Source organism: Neopelma chrysocephalum, unplaced genomic scaffold, assembly GCF_003984885.1.
Source record: "Neopelma chrysocephalum unplaced genomic scaffold, ASM398488v2 Primary Assembly neopelma1_44, whole genome shotgun sequence".
NCBI classification, from domain to species: domain Eukaryota; kingdom Metazoa; phylum Chordata; class Aves; order Passeriformes; family Pipridae; genus Neopelma; species Neopelma chrysocephalum.
Window position 1 is genome coordinate 7,941,430 of NW_020897703.1, and position 27,943 is coordinate 7,969,372.

At 39.5% G+C, this 27,943-nt stretch overlaps 1 protein-coding gene across 2 annotated transcripts in view; it reads right to left on the minus strand.

Annotated features, from left to right (window-relative positions):
• Positions 1-1,746: 1,746 nt before the first annotated feature.
• CREB1 (cAMP responsive element binding protein 1) overlaps positions 1,747-27,943 on the minus strand; it is a 40,178-nt gene continuing 13,981 nt past the window's right edge. Inside the window, exons 2-8 of one of the 2 annotated variants that reach the window (XM_027678306.1) lie at positions 22,692-22,813; positions 19,221-19,367; positions 17,185-17,285; positions 14,264-14,406; positions 12,721-12,903; positions 11,215-11,365; positions 1,747-8,286 (exon numbers count right to left, since the gene is read on the minus strand). In XM_027678306.1, coding sequence (XP_027534107.1) covers positions 8,142-8,286; positions 11,215-11,365; positions 12,721-12,903; positions 14,264-14,406; positions 17,185-17,285; positions 19,221-19,367; positions 22,692-22,805 — 984 coding nt within the window. In that variant the 5' untranslated portion in view covers positions 22,806-22,813 and the 3' untranslated portion in view covers positions 1,747-8,141. The remainder of the gene's footprint in view (positions 8,287-11,214; positions 11,366-12,720; positions 12,904-14,263; positions 14,407-17,184; positions 17,286-19,220; positions 19,368-22,691; positions 22,814-27,943) is intronic. The other variant, XM_027678307.1, reaches the window with a different exon arrangement.

A 27,943-nucleotide genomic window follows, 5' to 3' on the forward strand; every position in this document is an offset into this window, starting at 1 on the left:
GCAGCTCAGGTGAGTGCCTTGCCCCTGACCTGCAGAGCTGAGCTCTCAGTGGCCCCTCCCCAGCCCAGCAAGTGGCACCCTCTTCAAGGGGACACCTTCTCCTCTGCTACTGGGGTGCAGGTGCTCCATTAGATTTAGGAGACCAGATCCAGGAGTACTGCAGTTAGGCCACCACCACGTGCATATCAGCTGAGGGTGCATATCAGTTGAGGTTGCTTTTAAAGCTAGCGTTTAGGGGGAGGCACCAACCGTGAGAACATAACTCAGCTGAAACCTCATGTCCATTCCGGCTGGGCAGTGCTAACACCTGGCACCAGGCACCAGCAGTGCCTTCTGTTGTTCCAGGTTGCACTTCACAGGTGTTTTGATTTCCCATCACACTCAGCTTCAGGGAGAGGTCAGGAGTCAGTCAGGCAGGATTGAATCATGCCAGAGGTGCAGGACAGAAGTAGCAGAACCGTAACAGCTGGGGAATGAGCACAGAGAGCAGCCCTCTGCAGTGACACCTGCAAACTCTGGTGTCCCAACCCACTGGTACCAGGTGAGCTCCTGCTCTAAAATGAGACAATGCATGGTAATGCTCAAGTGGCTGTTTGGCAACTACACCAACACCCTGCCCAAGCACTTTCTGTCACCCTGTTCACCCCAGTGCTCGAGAATCACACTTTCCTTTGGGTGGTTCCATTGCATTGGTCCTGTTTGGTAGCAGATGATGTGAGCTCATTTATAGGGAAGGATGTGTTTGGGCATTGGTCCCTGGGTGACACACAAGTAAGTCTCTTGAGAAATTTACTCACTCCAGGGAGTGGATTCAAGCCACAGGAGAGTGACCAGATAAGACATGAACATGCTGTGAGACTGAGAAACCATCCCTGAAACATGCCATTTTGCAAGGAACAAATTTTTCTAAAATCTCATTGCAACTAAAATAATGTTTGATTAAGATACATAGTATGAGATTCAGCTCTGTATCTTACTGACCAAGAACTCTGAGGTGCAGCAGTGTCAGAAGGCTCAGGTTTAGCAGCTGACCTACTGACTGCGCAGGGATCTGTGTTACCCAGTTTTTAGTGCAAAATTCAAGCTAATCTGCATTTTTATCTCATGGACTAACCCTTGTATGGGATTCTCCCTCATTACTGAGGTGTAGATTTTTCTGAGCAAGTACGTGAATGGCATTATGAAAATGCTAAGTTGTGAAAACCACAAAATCCCAGCTGTAATGAGCTGACCTTACCGCTTTCCCCTTGATTTCACTGGAGGTGTGTTTACCTCAGTGCTGAATTTGTTCTCCTGGCTTTCATCCCAGTGTTTGGATCCAGCCTTGCAGATTACATAAGTGGGTTGTGATCCTTGCAATCTTTGCTGCCTTCTGTTTCTGTTCTGTTCTTAACATCAGTAGTACATGGTTTACAGGAACGCTTAAAAGTGAGAAATGCAACATATTTTAACTGTGAAAGGCATAAGTCTTTCAGACATTACTAAACAACAGAACTAACTGCCACCAGAATGGATGCCTAAAAGCAGGTTTAAAAATATCAGAAGTGGAAGAGAAACTTTGTTTTTTAGGACTTAACCTCTCACTAGTCTAATTCAATCACGATTAAAAAGGCCTTCTCCTTGGGGAGAATACCTCACGAATACTTAGAACAGGCCACAGATCATGAGAGGACACCACATCCCTATCTAGCTACCACTAAGTTAGTGTAAATGGAACACCCTGCTCAAAAAAGAGACTTTGTAGAGTTTTTTAAAGCATGTTTATGTGACTGCACATAAATGTTTGTGTAAAAAGGGAGTTATGACAGTTTATACCACAAAGGTTACAGTAAGAAAAAGCACTTCTTTATGACAATAATTCACAAATTCACAAGAATCACTTTAATATACAAAGCAATTACTACCATTCTGAAACACAAAGCAGCTAATATGTACATAGTGTTAATAAAATGCATTATAACCCAGTACAATTTTTTTTAAACACAGATAAAGCACAAAAAAAATAAGTAAAAAAAACAAAAACAGAACACAACAGGGATGTTTCTAGGTTTCTGGGGAGATGTAAAAAAAGAATTTGTCTTCCCCCAATAATGGATTTTCATTTAGTCTTTTAACTTCCACAAGTATGTGGGAGTCAAGCTCAAATACCCTGTTCTGTGCTGACATGGTTTGGGTAAAGAATCAGAAATGCAGATGAGGTGAACTTACTCTTTCCAGCTTACATTACAAAGGGAGAATAATAACCCTCGCTCTGGAAGCTTCCCTGAAAAACACTGTTCCAAAACAATTTCAAATTATAAATCCAGAGTAGAAAAAACTCATTTTTGAAGAGAAAAACCAATCTGGGAACAAGTCTATGGAGGGGCTGGCTGCCAACAAGTACCTCTTCTTGCCCTGTTTCCCATCCCAAGAAGTCCATATAAGCAGCACAGTTTCAAATCTCATTCAAACTTGAAGTTCTAGAACTTTTTAAAATTAATGTTTTAATATAAATAAATGTAATTACACACACAAAAAAAATGGAGTGGCACCTGGCTAAAACACAACTTGTGGAGAGCATCTGAACATCCTTAGTTCTTAAGAGCAGCCATTTTCAGATAACTGTCTCAAGACCTTCCTTCCCTGTGCTCTCACTCAGCTATCCCCTAATTTAGAGAAATACACAGCCGAGGTCGAGTGAACCAACTGCTTCCAAGTCGTGAGCACAGTAAATGCTCAGCTTATGGAGTGCACCAACTATGGGTCATTACAGCCTGTCCCTGTTCCCTGCCCTGCCAGCACACAGCTCCCAGGACAGCTCCTACCTCTCCCTGGGGAAAGTGAGCCCTGAACTCACCACACAGCAAGTCACAAACCTGCACCTGCAGTGCCAGAGAGCAAACAGGTCACTGTCTTCAATATGTGCCACGCAAACTAGTCCAAGCACATCTCTTTGCAGGCCACAGCTTAAATATATTTAAAAAACACATTCCAAGGCAAAACACTTGAAATGCAAGCCCTCTTTACCAAATGGATCTGGTCCCTTTTCCCCAGAGATGTACAGACTTAAGCCGTATCCATCCACAGACCTGAATCTGTCACAAGCACACAGCAGGTAGATTTCAGCACCCTCTCTTCATTAGTCTGGCTCCTTCCAGACCAACTGAGCTTCATGATACATTCAGGCTTTTGCAAAATCAGTGTCTTTTACAGCTAGCAAATTACACAGCTCAGGAAAAAGAGTTCCCAGGCAGACTACAGAGAACCATCAATGTACTGTATGCTTTTTAAAGCCTGCTCACAGTGACAGATTTCAGGGTTACAGCTAAATTATCATCATTCCTGCAAAAGAAAGGTGCGTGTGCTTTGCTTTTCTTTTAAAGCAGAGTGACACTTTGTCAAGGTACTTTACTTCCTGGTGTCACAGAACTGGAAAGCCTTTCAATTTATTTTCTTGGAATGCAGCTTGTGAAATCTGCAGACAAATCTCAAATTAAGAAAAGGGGAATAAAGTTGCCGAAAAACAGTTTAGCTTTTTTTCCAAATTAAGCTCCCTTTCCCACAAGGGATCACTGAACTAGTTCTACTCTAAAAAGAATTTCACATCCATCCTGTGCATACTGCTCTGAGACACCACACACTTGATTCTTTCCAGCCTTCAGTGCTGCCCCTTCGGGTCTGCTGCCATTCTGAAGCAATGCCTGCTGGGCACCAGGTGCTGATCCGCAAGTTAAAGTAGCCAAGGAGTCAACTGCTGTGGGGAGGGGAGTGAATTGTGTGCAGGCAGCACGATTATGCCAGGAAGCTTCTCAAGCAAACCCAATTGATCTTAATTCTTTTCTGTTGTTCTCTGTGGTTTGTTTTGTTTTTAAAAAGTGCACATTTTAATTAAACATTTACAAAGAACATAGTGTAACAAAAATAAATACATGACCTTTTGGTTGGATCGTTGGCAAATGTTACATCACTAACCAGCTTCAGGTGAAAAAATAATAAAAACAAGGTCTAAGAAAACCAATTAAATCCTCTACGAATTGTCACAGATTTGCAACCACTGATACTGAACTTGCTTTGATGGGGAGACTTGTCTTTAACCCACAAAAAGCACTGTCTATCTGTTGTAAATTAAAAAAAACCTGAACGAAATAAAAAAACAGGGGCCAGTTTTAGCTAACAGATGACTACTTGCAGCTGCAGTTTACTGGAAGCCCAGATTTAAAAAAAACAAACCTGTGGTACAAGTTTAGGTCAGAAATTATCAGGGCTGTTTTTCCTTATTAAATCTTTTTTTTTCCTGAGCCTCTTAATGATTCCAAACACCCCTCCAATTTTCTGACCAATTTACAAGTACCAGAGTAGAGAGTGGTCTACAATGCAAACGCCAACTACAGGACAGCCAGACCCTACAGGTGTGTCTGTACAGTCCTGACAAGCATGACAGACTAAAATTGTGCTTTTGGGTACAAGCCACGGTGCTGGCAACTACCGATGCTGGTGAAATTGCTGCTTAAATAAAAATGCATCGCCACTACCCTCGGGAGGAAAACAGAAGTCTTACCAGTGGTTCCTTTAGATAATAACACCTTAATAACCTCTCCAAATGTTTTGCCTTTGATATATAGCTGCCAAAGAGAAAAAGCACAAAAGCGAATTATTCTGGGGGGGTGGTGCTTGTCATGAAACAACTGTTTACATAATTTCAAAAATCTCCATCAATAAAAAAAACAAACCTCACAAAAGCCATGAAAGATGAAATAAAACTGTTGAAAATGGGTAACTGAGAAACAGAACAAAACAGATCAGTAATAAGCGCTAGAATAACGCAGCCCAGAGCTCCTGGGGTGGGGGGAGGCTTTCACACACGCGCACACATCCACACACACCCAGACACACACAGAAAAGTAAAAATTTTTTTCTGACCTCCATATACTATAATACTCAGCATTCCTGACTTAAAAGCTCTCAGAGCTGTAGATTATATACTGTGTATATATATATATATATGTACATATATTATACATATGTATTTTCCAAGAATATCTAAATTAAAAGAGCACCTTTGACAATATCTTAACTGCCTGATTGGTGCTGTTGTTTTGCAAAATAATGACATTACAAAAACTATATTTCAAACCAATTCTTGTTTATTATGAACATAATGGATCTAGCCCTTTCTAACCCTCTCTTCAGGTAAAACAGGCTATCAGTTCTTGAAAACTCACAATCGTGAGATATAAAACTAACCCTTCCCCCTTGCCAGCATAATTTCCGTCTTCCATAACATCCAAAAGGCCTTAGTTTATAGAAGCTTATTACCCCAACCTCACTACTTGGTAAATAACATAGGAATGGATTCCTGTGTCATATTCTTTCCCTTTTTGGGTCAATATGAACAGTAAAGCATGTATGGGGTAGCCTAACCAGCCCTGTACTTGGTCTAATAAATTTTTTATTATTGTCACTTAAAATTTCCTTTAAATAAATTTACATCCCTAAATCCTCAGTGGAGCATAAATAAAAATAACGATTCCAGCAGATCCCTATGTACTTTAAAATAACATCTTTTTCTTAGTGAAACATTATTTGCTAATGAGGTCTAGACTAATAACTCTACAGGCCACTTGCAGAACACACACAGATGAACGGGTAACACAGTTCTCCTCTCACTGCTGCACAAATTTGCACCAACCTTGTATTAGGAGAACTCCGTCTGGGTACCATTTTAGGCTCCCATGTCCATTCAGCTCCCAGTGACTATCAGCAAGCACTAGACAGTGTCCATTACCCACTAGACACAGCTCTCAGATCACAGCTCACCTCATTCACGTTCACAGCAAAACCTCACGTTTTTGCAAACAGATGTTCTACAAAAAAACCCAGCCTTAATGTGGACACGTACAGCCTTTTCCATGTTTCTTAAAGCTGGAGGAATCATTCCATGTAATTGTAAATGAGGCCACCGTGACCTTCATGTTTTACAAGAATGACTCCTGCATTATCAACATTTCTACTTCAGCACTATTTCTGGAAAATGTAACCGTTGCATGTATTTCTATTTGATCATTTTAGGAATCAGATCATTTTTATACAAGCATTGCTGAGAATTTGGGGTCTTCCTTAAATTTGCATTGCTAAACTAATAAATTTATCTCCCATTAAATAAAAACATGAAAATCAACTGTCTATGGCAGATAAAAATAGACCATTTATAAACCCCTCAAAACTTATGAAAATGAATTCTTTCATATTTCTGATACTTATGTTTTCTTCTTGAAATACAAATTTAATTTGAAACTCTTGATAACTCTGAAGTTAACAATAATGCTGTAAGTTTAACCTTGCTCCTATTAAATCAAGTCTCTTTGAAACAGAATGCCCTCTCAAATGAGAAATCATCAACTTTTAATACTGCTTAGGTGTTTGAGACTCAACTACCCAGAGTCTTCTAAATATTTTTCTTATAACATTACACTGATTGTGTAACCTTTCAGAAGCTTGTGTGTGAAATTTATCTTAAAAATAGAGTGAATGGGTAAAAATATTAACTAATACTCTGTTAGGCAAGGCATTAGTACAGACCAGAGCCTTATTCATATGTTTCTGTACATAACAGTTTGACCAGAAGCGCAAAGTAAACTTACTCCATCAAATGACCCAAGTTAACATATCAAGAGACTGGCTTCAAAGGCCCAGTAAACAACTGCACATGATTCTGTTTTACACATTCTTTTTGACAACTTCTTGACGTTCTTTTTTGGTTCTTTATGAGCATGATTCTTTTGAAGTCCTAATGCTCAGTACAGAGTTGTTTTTAAACATGAACTACCTTTTTTAACAACATAAATCTGGGAAAGATCACAGTTCCTCAGTGCACACAAAAAAACTGATCTTGCAAACATCTGAGGCACATGAGTAATTTTAGTTGCAGGAATAAATTACTCGGTAAATCGGACCCTTTACATGAAAAAATACCTCGAATGAATTAAGAATTTAGCTAACCTGGCCAGGTTAGAAGAATCAGTATTGTCCCTTGTGAAGCAGGAGTATTTGTGTTTGAAGTCCTCTTCAGTATTTGAGGTTTTCTCAGTAGTTGTCATAACCACAATTTAATTTACGTATGGAAGGCAGCCTCCAAGTTTGAAAAAGAATTTAGCAAACCAGGCTGATGTGTCCATTGAGTACAATAATTTCCATTACATAAGACAGCGCTAGGGAAATAGAAACAACCTCATTGCTTGAGAGGACTTGGGACACAGACCATACTGTCATCAGGAAGTATTTATGTGGAGTTGGCTTCAACTTCTTAGTTGTTCTGCATACAAATAGGTAGTGCTTCCATGGGCTACACTTGCTTACTGTTTTCAGAACGTCACTATTGTATCTTTTTTATTCTGAATTCCTTTCCCATTCAAATATCATCTTCCAACCTATATCCTATGGAGTTGGTTTCTGCTTTTTGTGCATTCAGAATGCTGAACACACTTGCACACATAAGCTATGAGAAGCAACAACCGACCAGTGAAGCTCATTTCAATGCATTTGTTTCCGAGGTATGGAGAAGGTTTTACTAGTCCAGGAGGGCTTAACAGATTACAAATCAAACCTCCTCCTGGGCTAGTTTGAAAAAGGTGTTATCTCCACACTAAGGATGTGCCAGTGAAGCCTTTCATTTGGCATGCTGCTTAGCTGTGCATTTGTGTAGTTCATAATGAGTGTGTGAAACCAATTTGGCAACCATTGCTTCTTCATTGCACCATGAGTGCTGGACCAGGAGGCTGGGGTGGTTCTGTCTCTAAGGCAATGGAAAGAGCTCAGCACAAATTCTTGACATCACTACAAAAGGACCCTCCCCACAGTAACTTCCCAAGTGACCACTGTTACTCCTTGAAGAGGATGGGGAAACGAGAAAGAAGCCTGTTCTTCTTCTTCACGCTGAGATTGATGATGAAATTCATTTTGTAAGGGGAGAAGTGGAGGCAAGTACTTGAACATTCACAGTTTGATGCAAAGCACAGATGAAGTATATTCTGTAGTTGCTTCAGGCAGTTTTGCGCATAGAAAAAAAGAAATGTTTAGAAAATAAAAAGTTTACTTTGTCTTTCTGGGTATAGCCAGAACCAGTCTCTATCCCATTCTGGACAAGTGAAAATGAGAATCCAAAATTAATCTGATTTGTGGCAGTAAAGGTCCTTAAGTGCTTTCAACTCCTCAATCAGTGTCTTGTTTTGGTTTTCAAGCACGGCCACTCGATTTTCTAGACATTTCACGTACTCCTTTTTCTTCCTGCGACATTCACGTGCTGCCTCTCTGCAAAGCAAAAAAGGCCATTCAAATCCAGAACAATCATTTGCAGACATGAGCTACTTAACTGTTTTCAGGTCAAACCTTTACCTAGTACTGCCATTTTCAGAATATGGAGGTACTGTTAAGAAATGCAAGTGAGGAAAAAACACTGAATTCATAACAATTGCTCCTCACAAATCATGTACAATCAAGCTTCATATATCATTCCATCATGCAGATCCCAGCGAGACAGCACCAATAAAATTCTGTTTCTGTGAGAAAAGGATCCTACTCAATGACAAAATTCTGCTTGCAGGATTTACATTAGAGCCTTTAGGCTAGTCAAATTGCTGCTGCAATAATTTAATTGATTTTATTATCATCTATTATTCTTTTTACAGTCTTTAACTCTTCCCTTTGTTGTAGTCCAACGGGACGTTCAACTGGTGTAAAAAAGCACTGTATTTAGAACATTCATGTATTTGCTCTCGAGCAATGATTTCATTTTAATAATAATGTCTGCATCACTGCAATGGCAATATAAAAGACTCAAATAAAAATATCACAAAATAACCAGTCACTAGGAACCATATAATTCTTTAGTCCTTGTTGGCTGTTCCAAGAACATGGCAGTGGTAATGTGCTAAAGCAGATCTCAAGATAGTCAAACTTTTAAGCCTTGCTTGTAAAGACTGAGTTGCCTGTAGGTAACTTGATAACATACTAAGAACACCAGCGGAAAACAGCTGAAAGGTATTAATGTGCTGCTGAGCATCCTGAAGGCAGGAACACCAAGGCAGAAGCTATCCTACACAGCAAGAGTAAACCAACGTGCAAAGCAAGCACAAGGCTAAATGCCACAGGCAGATGGGAGCCCAGACAGAGGGCTCTCCTCCTGCAGTGCTACTTGTTCAAGCAGGACACTGCAGACACATGGAAATGTACACACTTGTTTGCCCTGAACCTTTAGGTGCAAAGCAGAACAGATTCAAAACCAGAGTCAGCGTGTCCCTTCACTGCAAACACTACACAGACTGGTGATACAGTCAGTGTTCTGGGAAATGACAGGACAAAACTGAACCCAGTTCTTCCCCTTATGAGATAAACAGTAGCTGTAGTACTAGGTACTAGTAGGTAAAAAGAATGTGTTCCAGGACCTAACTGGTAAGAAACCTCTAAAGCAATTTTTGAAATTCAGCTCCACAAATGAGACAGGATGAAGAAAACATAGTTTGTAAGCCTTGAAAGTATTCAGGTATCCATTTGTCACTCTTACAAATACAATTTCACATGCTTGCAGTGCTTCAGTGGTCATGTGTAATATTTAGAATTTAAGTAATGTTGGGCTGTTACCAAAAGATTAAGTACTACTGTATCAGGAATTGCCTTACAGTGCAAACTAATAACATGCCTCCTTGGGTGACAACATTTTCTTTCTTTTTGTGATTTTTGTGCCAGCTTAGTCTGTGTATTAAGCCACCTCAAGGCTGTGTGGTTCATTATGAACAGCCAGAGTTATAATGAATTACAAGAGAGCTTTAAAAATGTAAAATTCACACAGAAAATTTGCACAATAATATCTATGAATATTTACACTATAATCCTTCAATAAGTGCCACCTCACCATCTGCCTCTCTATCCCCTTTCCCTGCTTTGCTATGGAGCCTAGATTTGCAAGGATCTATTAAGCAGGCAGGCTAAAAGACCACATGCAACGTGATACTGTTGCAAAAGCTGTCAATTTAACTCAAGTGGGGTAATTCCCCATTGTTTTTCTTGGCTTTCACCAACACAAAAGCTTTCTTTTAATGGAATAAGACTGCTGACTAAATGAGGATATTCTGTGATTCTAATTAAATTTTTCTCAAATGCAGAGCCTGAAAGGGTGATATCTACTATTCACTGGTATCAGTATCTGTACAAAAACCTTTTAAAAAAGTGAACTCTGCTGTTCAGCATTATTTACTCCATTAAAGCCCTGCATATAAGCACTGGGGCTGCTCATCCAAGTTTCTACTGTGTTCACAGCACAGCAACCTACAGAAGATAAAAACGAACCTGTACAACACCATAGGGTTTTTTCAGTCTGACAGATGAAGTTTACAAGGTTTGAATGGGGCTTCCCCTCCTCAGAAGGGAGGGAAGCACTCTATTCCCAGTGTCACAGTGTAACATACAGACTCAAATCTGTGCCCTGTGGATAAGAGTTCAAGCTTGCTGTGATGGCTCAGCTCAGGCCCATCCCTTCCCTGTCCCATAACAGCAGGCCTAAAGAGCATCATGCCCAACTTCTCTCTACTGCTCCCTTCCTTTGCTACTTCCACCAACCCTCAGCTCTATAAGCTTAGCTGTTCCTCCTAACACATTAAATCCTACAGAAGCAAGTCTCTGTCTCTCAGCTCCTCTGCTGCACTACTGGCTCCACAAGACTTCACTCAAAAGGAGAAGCGAGTAGCTGCTCGTTTAGTCTTTTCTTGAGCCTTTCTGGCCTTGGAGGAGAAAACCCAAAGGGCAAGAGCTAAAGAGAACAAGTGAGACCATCAAGAAAACACAAAGAGCACAGCTGGGCCAGCAGCAAGGAGAATGCATGCAGAAGGCTAAGGGAAACAATCCAGGAAAGGAAACTACATTAATGTATTAACTAAAAAAAATTAACTCACCTTAGTGTTTGTAAGAACATATCTGCAGCTGTACAGGTCTCTCACTAATTACTTTTTTCCTTTGGCAACAAACAAATTCACACACCTCACAGAATGACTCTGACACCTTTAGTCAAGGTTTCATAGTCACAACACACGGCATTAGCTGATGTGTGTTTCTTTGCTTTGCATCTTAAAATAAACACAAATTCTTCAGAAATGATTTGACTAAAAGATTGGGACTCTAAGAGCTTGACACTCTAGTTCTGTGCAGAGCTGACTGGAAAAAAGGAAGTGATCTAAATGTACATGCCTGTTCTTCATTAGGCGCACTTCTCTCTTCCGTGCGGCCTCCTCTGCCGGCTGCGTGGGGAGCGCTGGGGAGGATGCCATGACCACGCCGGGTGCGATGGTGCTGGTAGGGGCGGTGCGGATCTGGTAGGTTTGCACGTCTCCTGAGGCAGCTGAAGAGACACAGGGAAACATGATGTCAGTTTGGTGACAGCACTGTCACATGTGGTGTGAACAGCACCTCGTCATCAATCCAGCTGAGCACTCTGGGCCACAGCACAGGAGGGGTGGCCACTATCTGGGTCATCACTGCTGCCTCAGTCTTAGCTTATTAACAAAGGCAAGGTTTTGGGCATTCCTGCTGAAGAAGTCCTCACTTGTGCTTGATAACTTGCTTTGTCTGGCTGTATAGCTGTGCTTCTTTCTCCCTTAGTGTATTTCTTTTTACTTCTCTGGTTTTTGGGCAGTTCCAGTGAAGAATGGTGTAAACACGATTTCTAGCTATGCTATAAATGTCTATCTGCAAAAGGAGAAACTCCATGTGTAAGTATTTGGCACAGAAAAATGGGTGGGGAATGTAGCATTTACTCCCAACAGAGTTGAATGCACTCAATTCCATTACTTCTCTAGAACGAATAAGGTCTTGGGCTTCTCTTTTTTTTCTTTATTGTAATCTAGGAATGTGTTAATTTTGCCTGAGCTCATAAAAAATCACAATACCACCTAAAGAAATCACATGTGCTTAAAAACACAAAAACCAGAAGATCAGTGCAACAATAGTATTTCTCTCCTGTTTTCACTGATGCCTGGAAAACTCTTCACTGGATAACTTTCAAATCAATTGCTTTACAATCATAAAACCAGGGGTACACTTTCTCTGTTATTTTCAATTAAAAAATTTTAATAACTCTCCCGTTTTTAATAAACCAAACCATATATTTTAATACAGTAAAACCCCACAACTTGATCTAAGTTAAAGTAGCCCTGATAAATGAAGGGCTAGACCAAATGATCACTCAAGGCACTTTTCTGAATTGTTCTATGATTCCAAGACTCACTGATTAACTACTTGGTGACTAGTTACAAAAGTCACAATAGGAAGAAAGTATGACTTGTAATTGAAAAGGGAAAAAAAATTACTAATAAATTAAAGTTTAGAATCAAACAACTTTCCTTCCTATCTTTAATGCCTTACTTTAAATTTCCTATTGCTGCAGACATGGGAGAACTCAGAGCTCTATCAATTTTTGCAGAACATAAAAAAATACAGGAAATACAGCATGGAAACCCCAAAATAAATATACTGTTATAAGAAGTAAACCCAAAATATCTACAATTTTATCAATCTAAAGGGAAAGGCCCCAAGAAAATGTGACAAATAGCTTTGTCCAGAATTTCCTTTAATAATTTTGGAGAGTTATTGTGTCAAAGCTGTTAAATCTGCTTCCTGACACATTTGAAGAAGATGGCAACTTGTATCTGCATGGAGAAAATGTTATACAGGATGACTGGCTGTGACGGTTCTCACCTTGTACAACAACCTGGTTGCTGGGTACAAGTATCTGTTGTCCGTCTGTGGTCTGTGCATATTGTAAAATGGTGGTGCCAGGTTGGGTTGCAGCTGCATTGGTCATTGTCAATGTCTGGAGACCTTGTACTCCATCTGTGCCATTGTTAGACAACTGTATTGCTCCTCCTTGGGTAATAGCAACTGCAGACAAAAAATCAACACGGCATTTAAGACACTAATTAACTCATTAACTTACAGTATTAAACCTAGATATGGAAGAATACTGATCTGAGTTAAATCCCTTGAACACTTATACACCCTGAAATCACACACATGGCTTTAATTAAAAAAATCACACTTTGAAAGTAAGTTTCCAATTTTTTGTGAGCCTGCAACCCTCCCCCAGGGAATATTTTTTAATTTGTTCGTTAAGATTTTCTTCTTGGTTGGTTTAGGTCTTTTTTTCACTTCTTACTTTTTTATTCTCATCTGAAATTCCTCTCCTCTTCCATGCTTTATGCCCTTCTGTCTCCCCTGCTGCTATTGCTATCCATCTTGTGTTTCACTTTCTTCTTGCTTTGTCATTTTTTTTCTTCTGATTGTATTCCCCCTTCTCTACAAGCTCCTCAGGCCCTCCTTATCAGTTTTTTCATTCCTAAAGGTCCAGTTTCCTTCAAGCAGTCTTACTTTGCTGGTTTTTTTCTTTTCTTTTCCTCAATCCTGTTATGCAGGTATACTGGGACATCACCCCTCATTTGTGATTCCACAGAATTTCACTGTATTCGTCTGTACACACACACCAAAATCTCAAGTGTCTGCACAATTAACTGTAACTATTACAGTTACAATAGGATCCAGAATTAACCAAATCCATTTCAATAAAATAAAGCAGGGTACTAGGCAAAGTGGTGAAGCAGTAAACAGATGGAAAAATTTAAAGATATTTTAAGAGAAAGATGGAAACAAGTAGTTCTTCCTCCTTGTTGTGTATTTAATACTGTAGGTGTTTGTGTGAGACAGCATGTGACTTCTATCTTTACTGATGTATCCTCAACCCTTTAAGTCAAAGCACTATCTTTATTAAATCCAGTGAATAAAGAAAACATAGAATGTACGTTCATTACATATTTCAAATAAAGTTGTTGAAGTTCTTATTTTCTCAGGACTTTCTAAAAATGTAATTACAGACTGTAATGCCATTTCTATTAATGAGGTTACAGTTTTGTGAACAAGTATTCATAATCTGCAAAGAAAAAAAAGACATTTCTGAATAAGCTCATCTAGTTCCCAAAGTGAAGAAGTTTATAATAGCATTATGGTTAGTTCCTATTTTGCTTCAGGATGCATTAGCTGCACCAAGTGGCAAACAGTCCCAGAATGTTAATTGAACCTTTCAAATACTTACAATAGGAATGTGTTTAAAAGGCATGGTTATCAGTCAAAGTAAAGTCATCTTTTTTTCACCTCCTGCTTTTTCCTAGTCCAAACAGTTATAGAAATAATAGTTCTTCATCTTCTCATCCCCACTTACTAGCACCACTGAGAAATTCAGACTACATACTGTACTGCCCACTGCTGGTTTGGTAAATGGGAGTTGGCACCGTAACAGTGGCGATGGCAGGTGCTGCTGTTTCCTCTTCAGACTTTTCTTCTTCAATCCTTGGCACTCCTGGGGCGTCTGAGGACAAGTCATTCAAAATTTTTCTGGCAAAGACAGTGTGTTGTAGAGATTTTAATAAAAATTGGGAGGAAAAAAATATTCTAATTGATACACAATGCTGGAGAAAACTGTAAAGTGCAGTAAGCCAGCAAGGAAAACATGGGTGCAGAATGTAAAACACACGCTACCTTCAAATTCTTATTGGAGAGGACTTTTCAAAGTGCCAAGCACAGATGGGCAAAGGAGCCAGCACAGAACAGCTGTGCTTCTCAAAACCCAAGATACAGCTATTACAACCTTACCTTTTTCTTAAAAATATGTTTCTCTGATCCATTTTTACTTGTTCCCTGATTTTAGCTACGTAAAGATCTAAAGAAAGAAAAAATACATAAAAACCTGTCTCCTCACTTACATTAGGGGAACTGCTCCATTTTAGAGATCGTAAACGTCTCAGCCAGAGAGTTGAGTACAAAGGAAGGTAGCAAAATGCTTATAGAGAGCAATCAGTTCATAATAACACCTGCCTGGGAGACAATACTCAGTCACACAGTTATGCAGTTATGTTCACAGGTGTCCTGCCTGACAAAGTTCTGAGATTAGCATGGGTAAAGAAAAGAAAATGTTGTTTAATTACTTCCATGGGTTAATTATCCAAAGCCAAAACTGCTAAAACATCACTGCTGCAGGCCCTACTGAACGTGACTGCATACTGATCATAGCAGTTAGTCCAATTTGCATCATTGAGATCAGACACTGTCCCTCCTCAGAGGACTGTCAAGCCCTCTTCACTGCTGGCATATTCTATTATGTCACTGCCAAACTGCTGCTTGGGTAAAGAGGTCCTCATATGTTTTCCAGTGGATTGTCACTAGAACTCACTGTAGGATGAAGCAAACACAGCTGTAGACCTCAAGTTCCAAGACAACACTAATTTCTTATATATGGCTTCTAAAGCTGTGGGAGCCAGAACATCTGTATGGAGCTATCTGGGGAGAGCAGTCATTCTGCTAAGCAGCTTAACAAACAGAGCTTTGCCACTGCTGTGTTGACTCTGAGTACGTGCAAGAACCCCAGCACTGCACAAAGACTCCACTGTGCCAAGCACCACTTGGACAAATAAAAAATTCCCACCCAGAAGAGTTTGCAATCTAGGCGTTAGACCAGAAAATCTAGTGAATCAGAGGAAAAAATATGGAGAAATCAGGGATGATGCAGAACAAACTCAAAAAGATAAAAAACCACTTTTTAAGCTCATGTCAGTGCAACCTGGTGGTTAAAACCTACCTTTGCCATCATAAAGATGGATTTAGACAAATGGTAAGGTGGCTGCTTTACAAATATAGCAGCTATGAACTGACATGGGGAACACGTGATGTACTTTAGTAGCAAAATCACAGTGAAGCTTCTGAGGAAGAGGTATATACAGATTTCAGTTCCGTGAGAATATCTGCACCTATGTTGTCTCTGGGCCAGCAGCTTGAATAATGCCAGCTGGGAAGTCACTGAACACAGCAGTGATCTGGATCAGCCTTTCTGACTTGACCTACACCAGCCCAGAGTCTGAGCTGTCTATACAAATATTACAGTTACAAAGTTTTGCTGATCACCAGGATCTGGCTGGAAGACAAAGGCTGTGCTGTGGTATCAGTGCATGCAAAGGAGTCCATTTCAATGAGGAGTCACCAGGCACAAGTACCCTCTTCTCAGTGTTGCTGCTTGTTTACTTAGCTCTGTTGTCTCACCATATACAGCCATTCTTCCATATATAGTAAAAGCAAGTGTCTCCCTGCAGAAACAGACTGCAAGGAGTCTTGAAGTTAGCAACACTGGTCCTCACAAATTAAAATATTTTCCCAGATCTATCATGGTTAGGGATCTTCAGCAATTATTTTCACTACCTTCAGCAGAACAGCCTTGAAGGCAGCTGGAGAAGATAGAAAATAATCTCCAAGTGCTAAAAAAATATCATGTTTGAGATATGCTCAGGCCTAGAGCCTAGCTTGTACTTTCTAAGGCTATGCTCAGAAAGAAAAAAGGAGCACCTGAGTTTTCTGAAGCAGCAAGAATCCACAGGTCATTTAAAACCTACTGAACTCCAGAGCTGTTCCTTAATGCTATGTAGCATATTTTAATAATGAAAATGGGATTTAGTACAGACCCAAAAAGCTGTACAAAGACTTAATTAATCAAGTAACATATGACTAACACCATGTGAAGGAGCACCTCAGTTGGTTTTGCTGCAGAGGTATTTGCCATGATAACTAAAGGCACTAGAAGCCTATCACTACATTCAACTCATACCGTGACTTAAACTTTAAGCACAAACAATTTTGCTCAAGCAGAAATTCTCTCTGAGCCACAGAACACGACATGTTCATTGCAAGTCTCATGGGAGAAAGGAACTAAGTTTGACTGCTGCTAGCACTTCAACAATAAGTTGATTTTCTGCAGACTAGAGATTATACAGAAGCCACTTCTTGCAAAGCTTTGGTGTATTTCATGTATTAAGTACTCATTAAAGCTATCTCTAAGGCACCTAGCACAATGATACTTCAATGTTCCCCAAATGTGGCAATTAGCATATTCTCAGCTCACTTCTGTCTTAACTAAGTGTGACACCTGAGGTTTCTTCCTCCTCCTTCTATCTGCTTATCTTTTTACATCCTATTCCATGGATATATTCCATACTCCAATTCCAAGACATTGCAGGAGATATTTAGAAGATTTCAGTTAAATGGTCAACTTAAAAATATTCATACAATCACACGGTTTGTTTCCCCATGTGAACACACCCATCAAGCAAAATGCTTTAACCCCTGTACCTGTAGGAGGGTCGTCTGGAAAGAATTTCTCTTCGTTTCTGTGAGTCTGTGACACTGTCTACTGATTCCTGTGAATCTTCACTTTCTGCTATAGTGGAGATCTGTAAATAAGAACAGCAATCAAATTTAACAAGACACTTCCAATGTCTTTATTTTAAGGAAATGTTGACATCCTGTGAAAAACACTACAATGCAAGTAATCCTACAGTGCTTCTATCTAGGCAATGAACATAAAGAACACACGGCTTAGTAACAGATCCAGTAAAGGATGACCACAGTCAGTCATCTACCCATGAGAATGTCCTTTATAATTTAAATACTCCAATAAGAAAATAGAAACAGTAATACCATACATTTTTTGCCTTCCATGATTCTTTGTTTCCATCCATTGTAAGTAAAGAAAGATAGATTTTTTAGTAAAATTTAGGGAGATAATAACTAAAATCAAATTAAGAGAGCAGAAATGTTTGGAAACAAATACTGAAGTTGAGAAACATAAATTATAAATAATGGGGTAGATATCTTAGAGAAAGGCTGCCTTTGGGGGGGGAAATTGTCAGGAAAATGTCATACTCGATGCTAAAAAATAATGTAGTGTTGCAATTCTGAACATCTGTGCTAAAAAAAAGGAGAAATGTTACTGCAAGAAAGCTAAAATGTTTATATCAATCATATTTAAATAATTTTAAGTTCGAAGTGTGCCAGAAGTATAAAACCACCTCCAATACCTAAAAACAGATACTGTTTTCCAAAAGACCACAGTCACGTGACAAAGCTAGCGATGCCTGTGTGAGAAACAGAGCTCACAGCCTGACATTTTATGCACTGTAGAGAGGATTCCTAGAGGCTCAAAAATCTTGCTGGCACCCACATCTCAGTTATCAGATAGAAGGCCTGAACAGGTCCAAGGCTGACTGTGAACTACTGGGCTCTGAGTATCAAAACATGCTACATTTGCATCGAACCAGGTGAGTTCCAAGCATTGTTTCATTGTCAGTCTCTTATCTTCCACCTCTGGGCTAGTAACATTTGCACTTATCTAAAAACTGCTCACCTCTGATAGATTAGAACTCTAAACTTTTGACTGCAATGGCTGAGGAAGGTAGAGCCTGCCACAAACTCAGCACTGAAGCTGATAAGGAAAAACAAAGATTATTATCAGAATGGCCTAGCTTTAAATTATGCATGCCTTATTTTTTCAAATAATACCCAGCTGAATACCTGTATCAAAAAGTCACAATGTCTGCTCTTTAAAATTAATCATTTTTTGAGCTCAGTGTACTAATAGCAAACGAATAGTGTACAGTCCTTGCCCTGTGTAGCTGCTATATGCCAAACAATTTCTGCATTCAGTAACACTGAGCTTCAAGTGGTTAAAAAGAAAGTTAGAGATTTTAAAGATTTCAAGACTACTTGTCTCTTATGTCTTCAAGTTACTTCATCATATTGCATCACCTGCCTTGCTTTCCAGAGGGGAAAGGCTTTACAAAGCACAAAACGCTTAACAGGCACATTTTAAAACCATTTCTATGTAAGGACTGATAGGTGTATTTTAAGCATCATTAACATACAGACATCTGTTTTGTAGACCAATGCAAATATTTTCTGTGTAGCAAAGACTCTCATCCCAGAATACCAGCCTCATTATTGATTAAAGATTATATTACGCAAAAAAAATGCCACACTGTTGTTCATTTCAGAATAGTATGAACTCTTACTCAATAAAGCTGTATGAAAACACAATAGAGAGAAAAAGTAGAGTAATACTGTAAGAAAAACCATGAAGCTGTTAAACTCACCAAACAAATTCTAGAGATAAATGAAACTCAGCAATGTTTGACAGTGAAAAGTGCTTAAACCAGAACAGGAAAAAAGTTACAGAGCAGCAAAAACTGTACAGATTCTGCCTTCAACATGCTCTTAAATTTTATATAAGCAAAAACACAATCCAGGACACAAACACATTAGAAACCAGTGCAATGACAGGACTATTCCAAAGGCCCTATTCACGTACTAGGAATTTCTTCAGTCAGTACCTGAACTGTCTGGACCTGTGGAGACTGAATAACTGATGGCTGGGCAGCCTGAATTACTCCATGCACTTGAACTGTCTGCCCATTGGGCAGCTGAACTAAGGTCACTGTGGGCGCAGAAGACGTTGCGTGAGCTGCTGGCATAGATACCTGCAAAGAAGAGACAGTGAACATAAATTAGGTTATTGCAAAATCTCCTTATTTCAGTACATGTTCTGGTGAAAAACTGTCTCTTCTAGACCTCAGTTAGATGACCCAAATGTTTCAGCATAATATAAAACCCCCTGAACTGCCTAAGCCCAACACCTGACCTACTTTACAAATTAATCTAATGCAGAATTTCTGCAGGCTTAAAACATCATTTGTAAAATCACTGACAACTGCTTCTATCTTCAGGTAACCTGAAACAAATACATTATTATCTTTCACTTACTTCAGTTGGATTCTGCTAGGACTTGGGTGTACTCCTACAGACACTGCTGAGTCAAAGGCAGAAACATATGGGAGTGGAGATATTTTAAGTTCTCCCTCAAGAAAATGAGAAGTGTCTGCCAGATGTCAGAGGTTAAAATTTTTAGGGAATCGTACGTTTCAGACTTTCAACAGACTAAACTGCATTGATTAGCTGGTAAAGTCCATTCAAATGAAGAAAAGCGACCATGTGTTCAGACAGAAAGCCCGTGAGTTTGCAGTGGAAAGAAGTATTTTGTAGGCAGTTATTGTGATTCAGTGCAACAGATCAATACAAATTCTAGTCTTAGAGTTTGATGAAGAATTGCCCATGTTTTAGACTCTCAATTCTTGAACACAACCGTGTTTCTCCAGCGCGGACCTGCAGCCATAGCAGCTCTACCAACAGGGATACACCAATGACTTCAGCATGGTAGGTGAGCATGTCCTGCGCAGGGACTCGGGCTCCAAGCACAGCGGTACCCACACAAAGCTGTTCATGTCTCACTCTGGCAGGTCACAAGTACTATCATGGGCAGCTGGAGTGCCATGCACCAAGGCTGCTGCATGGCTGGACCACTGCCCCGGTGCACATCCAGTACTGAGCAACTGTCTGGTGCCACGATGCACGTGTTCAGGGCTGGGGGCTCCTGAAGGACAGGAGGGTGCCAGGGCTGCCGTACCCTCACACATCACAGCCCTCAGGGAAGGACTGCAGGCAAGTGGGAGCTGCTCTGGCAGGCCCCAGCCACATCACGGGTCACTGACTTGCCAGCCTTCTTCTAGACACCCAAGTTTGGAAAATTTAACAATCCTCCAGGGTTCAACAGCATTTTAAAAACATTCAATCCCTACAGCTCCAGCGCAAGAAAGAGCTGCACTGCTGTCCTACCTAATCTCAAAGGGATAGCTGCTATGTACCGGATGCAGAAGGAAATCCTCTGCTGTCCCCGTGAACACGTGGTTCTCAAAAAGCTGCAACAGCTGATATCTGAATTTCCATAAACATTCACCACTTACAATGAAATCTTGTTTAACAACAAAATTAAAGGGAATTACATGTAGACCTCTCTCCTCCACAGATGTCTCCCTAATCCACCAATTTTCGTTTGCTTTTACCTTCCTTTTTCAGGAGAACAGCTGCAGCATTACACGGTGGTACTTAACTCACATCTGAGAGAAACCAGGGCTGGGATTAACATGAGCACTTTCCTCTGGCAAATTATATTCCTTTACCAAGCGACCTTTTTAATAATGCTTGTCTGACTAAACAGTCCTTGGCAAAGCTGATCAACTGGAGGCCAGTGCGGTTGGATTAAGCCCACAGCAGAGTGTAACTTCCGCAGATGTCTCTGACTCATACCTTGTGGAACTGGGACGAGTTTCCTTTTGACTCTGAAACTACCCTGAACTCACTAAAAATGCAGCAATTAAACTAAGCTTGCAAGAGGGGTGACCTTACAAGAGATAATGAAGGAATTAAACTGACATAATTAGTTATTTAGATTTGGCTAAGCCTCTGAGGGCACTCCCTAAGGCCAAACACTTCCATTTCATATATTAAAAATATAATAATGTAACACTGATGTGAACAACACAAGGAATTATGTTTAGACTGTTGTATCACCTCCACAAACAACTGGGGAGATGCTGAGGTGCAAATAGTACAGTGAATGACAACACAGTAGTTCACATGGATTTTAACCATACTTGTATAGCTTTTTCTTACTTGGAAAAAATTCTCATTCAAGTACTGGGGTAATTTTTTCCAAGTAAAGTGCATTCAAGCCAGTACATACTTGTAAGTTCAGCTCTCTGGAGGTTAGTATGTTAGCTTACAAATTTAAAACATTCTTAGTTCTCTGGACTCAAAGCATATCAAGTGAGAAGCAGTTTACTGGTTTTGCAAGAGAAATAAACTACTTCCACTCAGTTCACACTGAAGTGTTATTCACACCACCTACATCCTGTGCCTAAGTTAGACAGTGAGAAAACTGCCCAAAGAGGCAAGCTGGTGCAGGGCAGCTGGTGGCTTGTAAATTCACACTACAGCTTCACCCTACAAAATCACCCTGTGCATTTTAACAGCTCCAATCCCTACACTATCACTTGAATGGAAGTGTATGATCTCTAGATTACCAAAAGGTGTAATAACTTTAAAAAGACACTAATAATTTATAAAATGATAAGTAATTTAACACTTATGACACTTAAAAGACACTCAGTTCTGCAAACTATGAGATCTAAAATACCTGTTTGTTCTCTGCAGACTGTAAGTAGTTTTAAAATTAAATGGTTACAGAAAAGAGCCAAATAGATTTTGTACTCATTTATACAATGGAGTTGCTTCTGCCAACCATCAGTTTATCCACAAATGAAACCAGGCTTCAGAATCAGAGATGTAGCTAGGATTGCATTTATTGTCTCTCCAAAATGAGTTGGGGATAACAAATTATCTACTTCTGTCCCTCTAAATAGCCAACAGTTCTGTAAAATTCTGGAGACAACAGGATAACATGAGCTGTCAAATGCCAGGTTGTTCCACTTTATTGTAATGCTTATCCTATCTGATAAGATGTTTTACTTGTTACATTACTTATCTATATTTTCAGTTTGTTTTCTTCAGAATTAAACTCACTACTATAGCCAAGCTTTTAACAGAAAACATAACAGCAAGACAATCCAGTCACTATAAAAAAGACAATAAATTACATGAACTGAAAAAAATACCTTTCAGTGGAGTGGTTGTGGTAAAGAATGCTAGAAATATTTTCATTCGTTATTGTGTTAACATTACACAATTTACACACACACAGTTCTTCAGAACTAACACAGCCTAGTGTGATGGGAAGTTAAAAATCTCTACTGCTTTAAAAATATGAAGACAAATATTAAAGGAACCATACATTGCACCTGTTTCAGAATGGTATCAAAGGAATCTTCTCTCAGGCTCGTGAGCAGACATTATCCCTCTTAAAAATATTATCCATTAGGTAAAACTATTACACCATATGATTTTTATACCTGGGCTAACGTTGCAATCTGTGGTTGTGCCTGTACTGTCATCTGTTGGGTTTCTGCCTCTGTACCGGCTGCATCTCCACTCTGCTGGTTCTCTGCTCCAGATTCCATGGTCATTTAGTTACCTACAATCACAATATTTGTTGTAAGTCTGGGTTGGTATGCAAGTTCATTATTCTTGGTGGATCTGGTAGCAATCACTGCAGCTGAATTCCCATCACTACACGCTGTTTTAATTTGCTTATTAAATCTTGCCAAACTGTTAGCATCGAGGCAAATATTTTTCATGCCAGGTGTCTGCCTCAGGCTGATTTTTCTGTGTGTAATGTTTCTGAAAAACAGGCCCAGTCTCCTCCAACCATGAGATCAGAAAAAATGCATTTTGCTCATCCTAAAAAACCTGCTTGAGCAATGACACTGTGATGACCTAGCACCTCTGCAATTTGGAATAACGACAGGCAGTGTGTCAGGAAGGGCACGCCCTCAGTGCCAAGGTGACAGTAATGCCCTGCTACAGCCCTCCCTCTCCTCCCAGTTGCAGTCTGCAGGTAACCAATAGCAAATGCTGCTGTTTTGGGCACTCAGTTTTCAGTCTTCCTTCTGTCTGAAGTAAATATGCAACATCTCCATGCCATACACACCAGAGTGCGTATGGCTCTACATCACAGCAACTCAGCCTTTTCTACCCAGTAGTTTTAAAGTCAGTATACATACAGATGGAAGCCATTTCTACTTGAATCTTACTGCAAATGGTTTTATCTTTAGAGGTACACAGTAGTTTGCCATGACCTAAGTTCTGTATCATTTATAGCTCCTAATACGCTTATATTTCTAAGCAGTAACTTAGCAAACCTAGATCACCAGAACACAAAACTCTATAAAAAGAGGTTGCATAACTTTGAAATCCATGCATGTAGGCAGAGTGCAATGACTGTTAAAATTCTGCACTGATCTGCGAACATCACTTTTCAGTTCCTCTTTAACTACTTATATGGAAGTATTTGATATAAAAAACCCCTTCAAAATACAAGGAAATGTTCCCAATTGTGATATGGCAATACCACCATAATATAGAGAACTCCAAATACCAAATATTAAGAATGAGTATTACCTCCATAGCCACAACACTAATTCTGTGTACCACCCTGTGCTGCCAACCTACTCAGGCCTCTGCCTACCTTAAGGCAGCACACCTCTCTTCAGAGCTGGTGTAAAACAACTGGTAAAACATTTCTGCTTTGGGAAAGGGCCTAGAGGCAGAGGATGCTCAGATCAGAAGAAAGATGGAAAGAAGCGGAAATGCCCCTCTCAGCTTTACTGGCCCCACCGAGGAAAAGACTTAAAAGTGTCAACACAGGTGGTGGCATCATGTCTCCACTCAAGACATTTCATTTCAAACACAAAGTCAGGGGTACTTCCATTTCCATGCAATGCTTCATTATTACAGGTAAGAGAACACCCTTTATACTGCCTAAAGCAGTTACAGTCACACCTCAATCCTGAGCATAATATGAAATGTCTTACAGTAAACGATTGCTAATCAACAAAGCTAAAACAGGGTTGCAAAGTAGTAGCAGCATCCTACATCAAAAGAAAGCCAGTCAATGTATACAAATCAAAATCTGTATATTTAGTATTCAAAGTGACTGTTCAAGTGAGCTTTGGTGTGCGTGTGTGAACACTGAAATGTTTAAGTATCACGTATTTAGTCCAACCTCAGTTTAGAAACTCTTGAGAAATGAAAAGAAGGAGAGAAATTAAACCTGATCTTCCTTAAAAACAAACAATGAAAGAAAACATACAAAAATTTTTGAAAAGGAAATTAAATTTTCTAAGCACTGGAATTTTGTTATGCCTCTTTCTGTTGCCATGATTTCTGTGCCACATAAACCAAGTATCAGTCTGACAAATGCTCAGAGATAAATAATACTCTACCTATACATATATATTTGTAAAGTGGTTATGAAAGAAATTAATCATAAATTCACTGCATATTAGTCTAGATATTATAATTTTTCTAAGAATTTCAAGAATAGCTTGTGTCCATGCAAATACAATAATCCCATTCTTTCCTGCAGTACCAAGCCTTCCCCACGTTGCATTTCATCTTCCAAAAAGCACAAGTTAACCCATGCACTATTACTCTTAGTAATATACATTGCCAAACAGTTCTTAAAGACTCAATGACAACAGTTCAAGTGGTTTTCTATCCTAACTTTAACACAAGTAATATTTTAACAATCTTAGTTATCCATGTTATATGCCTTTTTTTTTTGCGTATTCTCCATTTTCGAAACTACAAACTACTGAAGGTTTCCCTTTGATTTTCACCATTTGAGACAGTCAGTCCAAGATAAGCAAATCACCAATTTTTTCTGAATTCTATGGATGTACCATGGTGACTCCAGCCAAGACTGCTGCATCGGAACCATTTCAGGAGCAGATCTTTTACATCAGCAACATCTCAGAGCCAAGTATCTGAAAAGAACTTTAAAAAACAACTTTCCAGCTACAAATTCTAAATTACAAAACTAATAATGCTTATGTTCGCTGATAGAAATGTGACTCCATCATGGAGTCAACTGCTATACAAATGGGATTAGAAATAGATGAAATGGGCAAGTGAGGAGTCTCTTGAATCAGGTATTTAGCAATGTTCACAAAGGTGGATGTGTTGCCAAATTCCTGTTGATAAATGCAGTGTTTTCCTAGGAAGAATTTCCAGTCCTCTCACACTCTATTCAGGAAAGGACCTCTGGTTTTACAAGCTTGGCTTCTCCACCTGCATCATCTTTTGCATACGTAATGAGCAAAAGGATTAACTGAGATACTCCCTCCTCTACAACACCAACATTTCAGAAATCAAATTCTTAATGTGAACTGCAAACACCTAAAAGCAATTTACTTATTACATATTGTAAGCACCAAGCAATGCAGGAAGGCGCCTGCAAGACTTGTACCTTGACACATGCAGTTCAAGTGAGTTTCCACTAACTTGTAGTTTTTGGACAAGTTCTCTGTCTTGTGTTATTTGCAGGTTCTAAGTACGCCTGAACTTGTTTCAATTTACCATGCACTTGTACATCACAGTATTTGTATTCTAACATCTTCATTACCACCTTTTACAGTAATTTGTGAGAAAAAGGAGGAATTGGATTTTGGAGCATCATGGCATCATATTCCAGATACACTGGTGACTGCATTGTTTTATGTTTGGGTATGAGCAAGAGTGCCAAGACGTACAGGACCACGCACCTAGAACATAAACCACTTACTAAGTTTTCTGTACAGGTAAGACCACGATGGCTGAAATTAAGGTTGTCAATTCCTATTAGTTCTTGCAATTTACAGTGTAACAGATGAAAATATCTTTGGTTTGAAACCTCCCCACACATACAAATGGATGCCAATCTTCACACCTCCTTTCTAAGCCCTCACACCCCTAGTCTAGACAAGCTTTGCTGACCAGTACCCCAGTGTTTCTGTTCTTGTGTGTGCTGAGGCCTACCCTGCCACCCCATCCTTTTACTCCTCCTCCCCCATCTGCAGTGTCCCACCCTGGCACTGATTTCCCTGGCAGCCACCACACCAGGAGTTATGAATTGGAGACGGTGATCTGAAAGTGTCCTGGTGGGGAACAAGTGTCCAGGGCATGGACAGCATGTGGGAGCAAAGGGAGCACACTTTTCATTTCTCCTTGCTTCCCCATTACTTTCTGTCTTGTCAGGAAAGTACACCTCCCCACACACACTTTGAGAAAAGATCAGTAATTGCTCTAGTTGAACCAAGTATTCTAAATGAAACTAACTGAAAAAACAATTAGGTCTTAACAACTGGAGTTGGAAAACCAGAGACTGCTTACCTAAAACATCCTGGCTATGAATGCTGAACACCAGCGAAGAAAGCTGGTCACACTACCCAGTTAGAGACGGTTTAACTCATGACTTATGTAATACACAATTTTCCCTATTAGTTCAAAAGAGGCAGTATTATACTTACTAATACTTTTTATTAATAACATAATTACTAACAATCTGAAACTCTGGAGGTGAAGAGCCAAATAGAGAAACATTCAGCTGACACACGGTAATTTATTTTAGCTAAACCAGGACTGGGAGAAAAAGAGTTCAGCAGAACACAACTAACTGTACCAGCTGAATTTACACTATGACAGCAGAAGACAGAATAAACACAAGCGGTTGCAGAATGCAGGGAAACTGAACTACGCACACTGCAGAAAAATCCAAATAAACCTGTCTCCTTAGCTGGAGGAAAGGGTGCTTAAGGACTACTGCAGATAGATCACTTCAGATTGCTGCTTAACAGGCATCTATGACAAGAAAAGCTGAAGCGTTGGACTGCAACGATAATAAGAGACAGGGTAATCTTTACTAAATTTGTATAGCTGGACCCTATACATTAGCTGGATTACAGTGCAGAGGTTGGGAATCCATATTAAAAAGGGGTTCTATGGAATTTGGGTGTTCAGATAAAGCAAGTATTTAGGGCCATGAAAACCTGTTGTATGAAGAGACTAGATAGATTTTTATTATTTACCCCAGAAAGGAGAGAAATGCTTCAAACACTAGAAAATATATTTAAATTATTAACAGAGTATGTAAACTAGAAACATGCAATGACTATAAAAACAGCTAAGCTCAAATATATAAAATTTAGAAGTATAAAAATGAAAAATTAAAAATATCTATTACAATTATGAAAATTGATATTTAATGTACTGCATAAATAGAGCAATCATGCTACTCATGATAAGAAATTTATTAAGATTCAAACAGGGGTTAGACATGCACTTGGATAACAAGAATATCCAAGAATATCCTGAATTAGTGCAGTTATTTAGTACAAAAAAAAGTGCAGAGCTGAAACATAAAAACCTCATGAGTCAGGATTTAAATTGATCTCTAATCTTTAAAAACTCAAATAAAGATTTTCATGAAGAGTCACACGTGATCACGTCACATTTTTGTAATTTTTGCAAGTTCCAGTAGTCTTTTGAGGTACCTAATGATCTTCATTATCTTAAAGACAGGACGCTGAACAAGGTGCTACAGGTAATGCTAACTACTGCACTCCCTGTTAATTAAAGTGAGCATCAATGCTGTGTATTCAGAGCATGAGCAGCCAGTTACCTCCCCTCCCACCTGCTTACAGAGCCAGGATAAAATATAATTCTGTTTTCCCGCAGCTTTCATCTCATCTTCTTCACTCTTTAGTACCCACTCATTGATATGTCT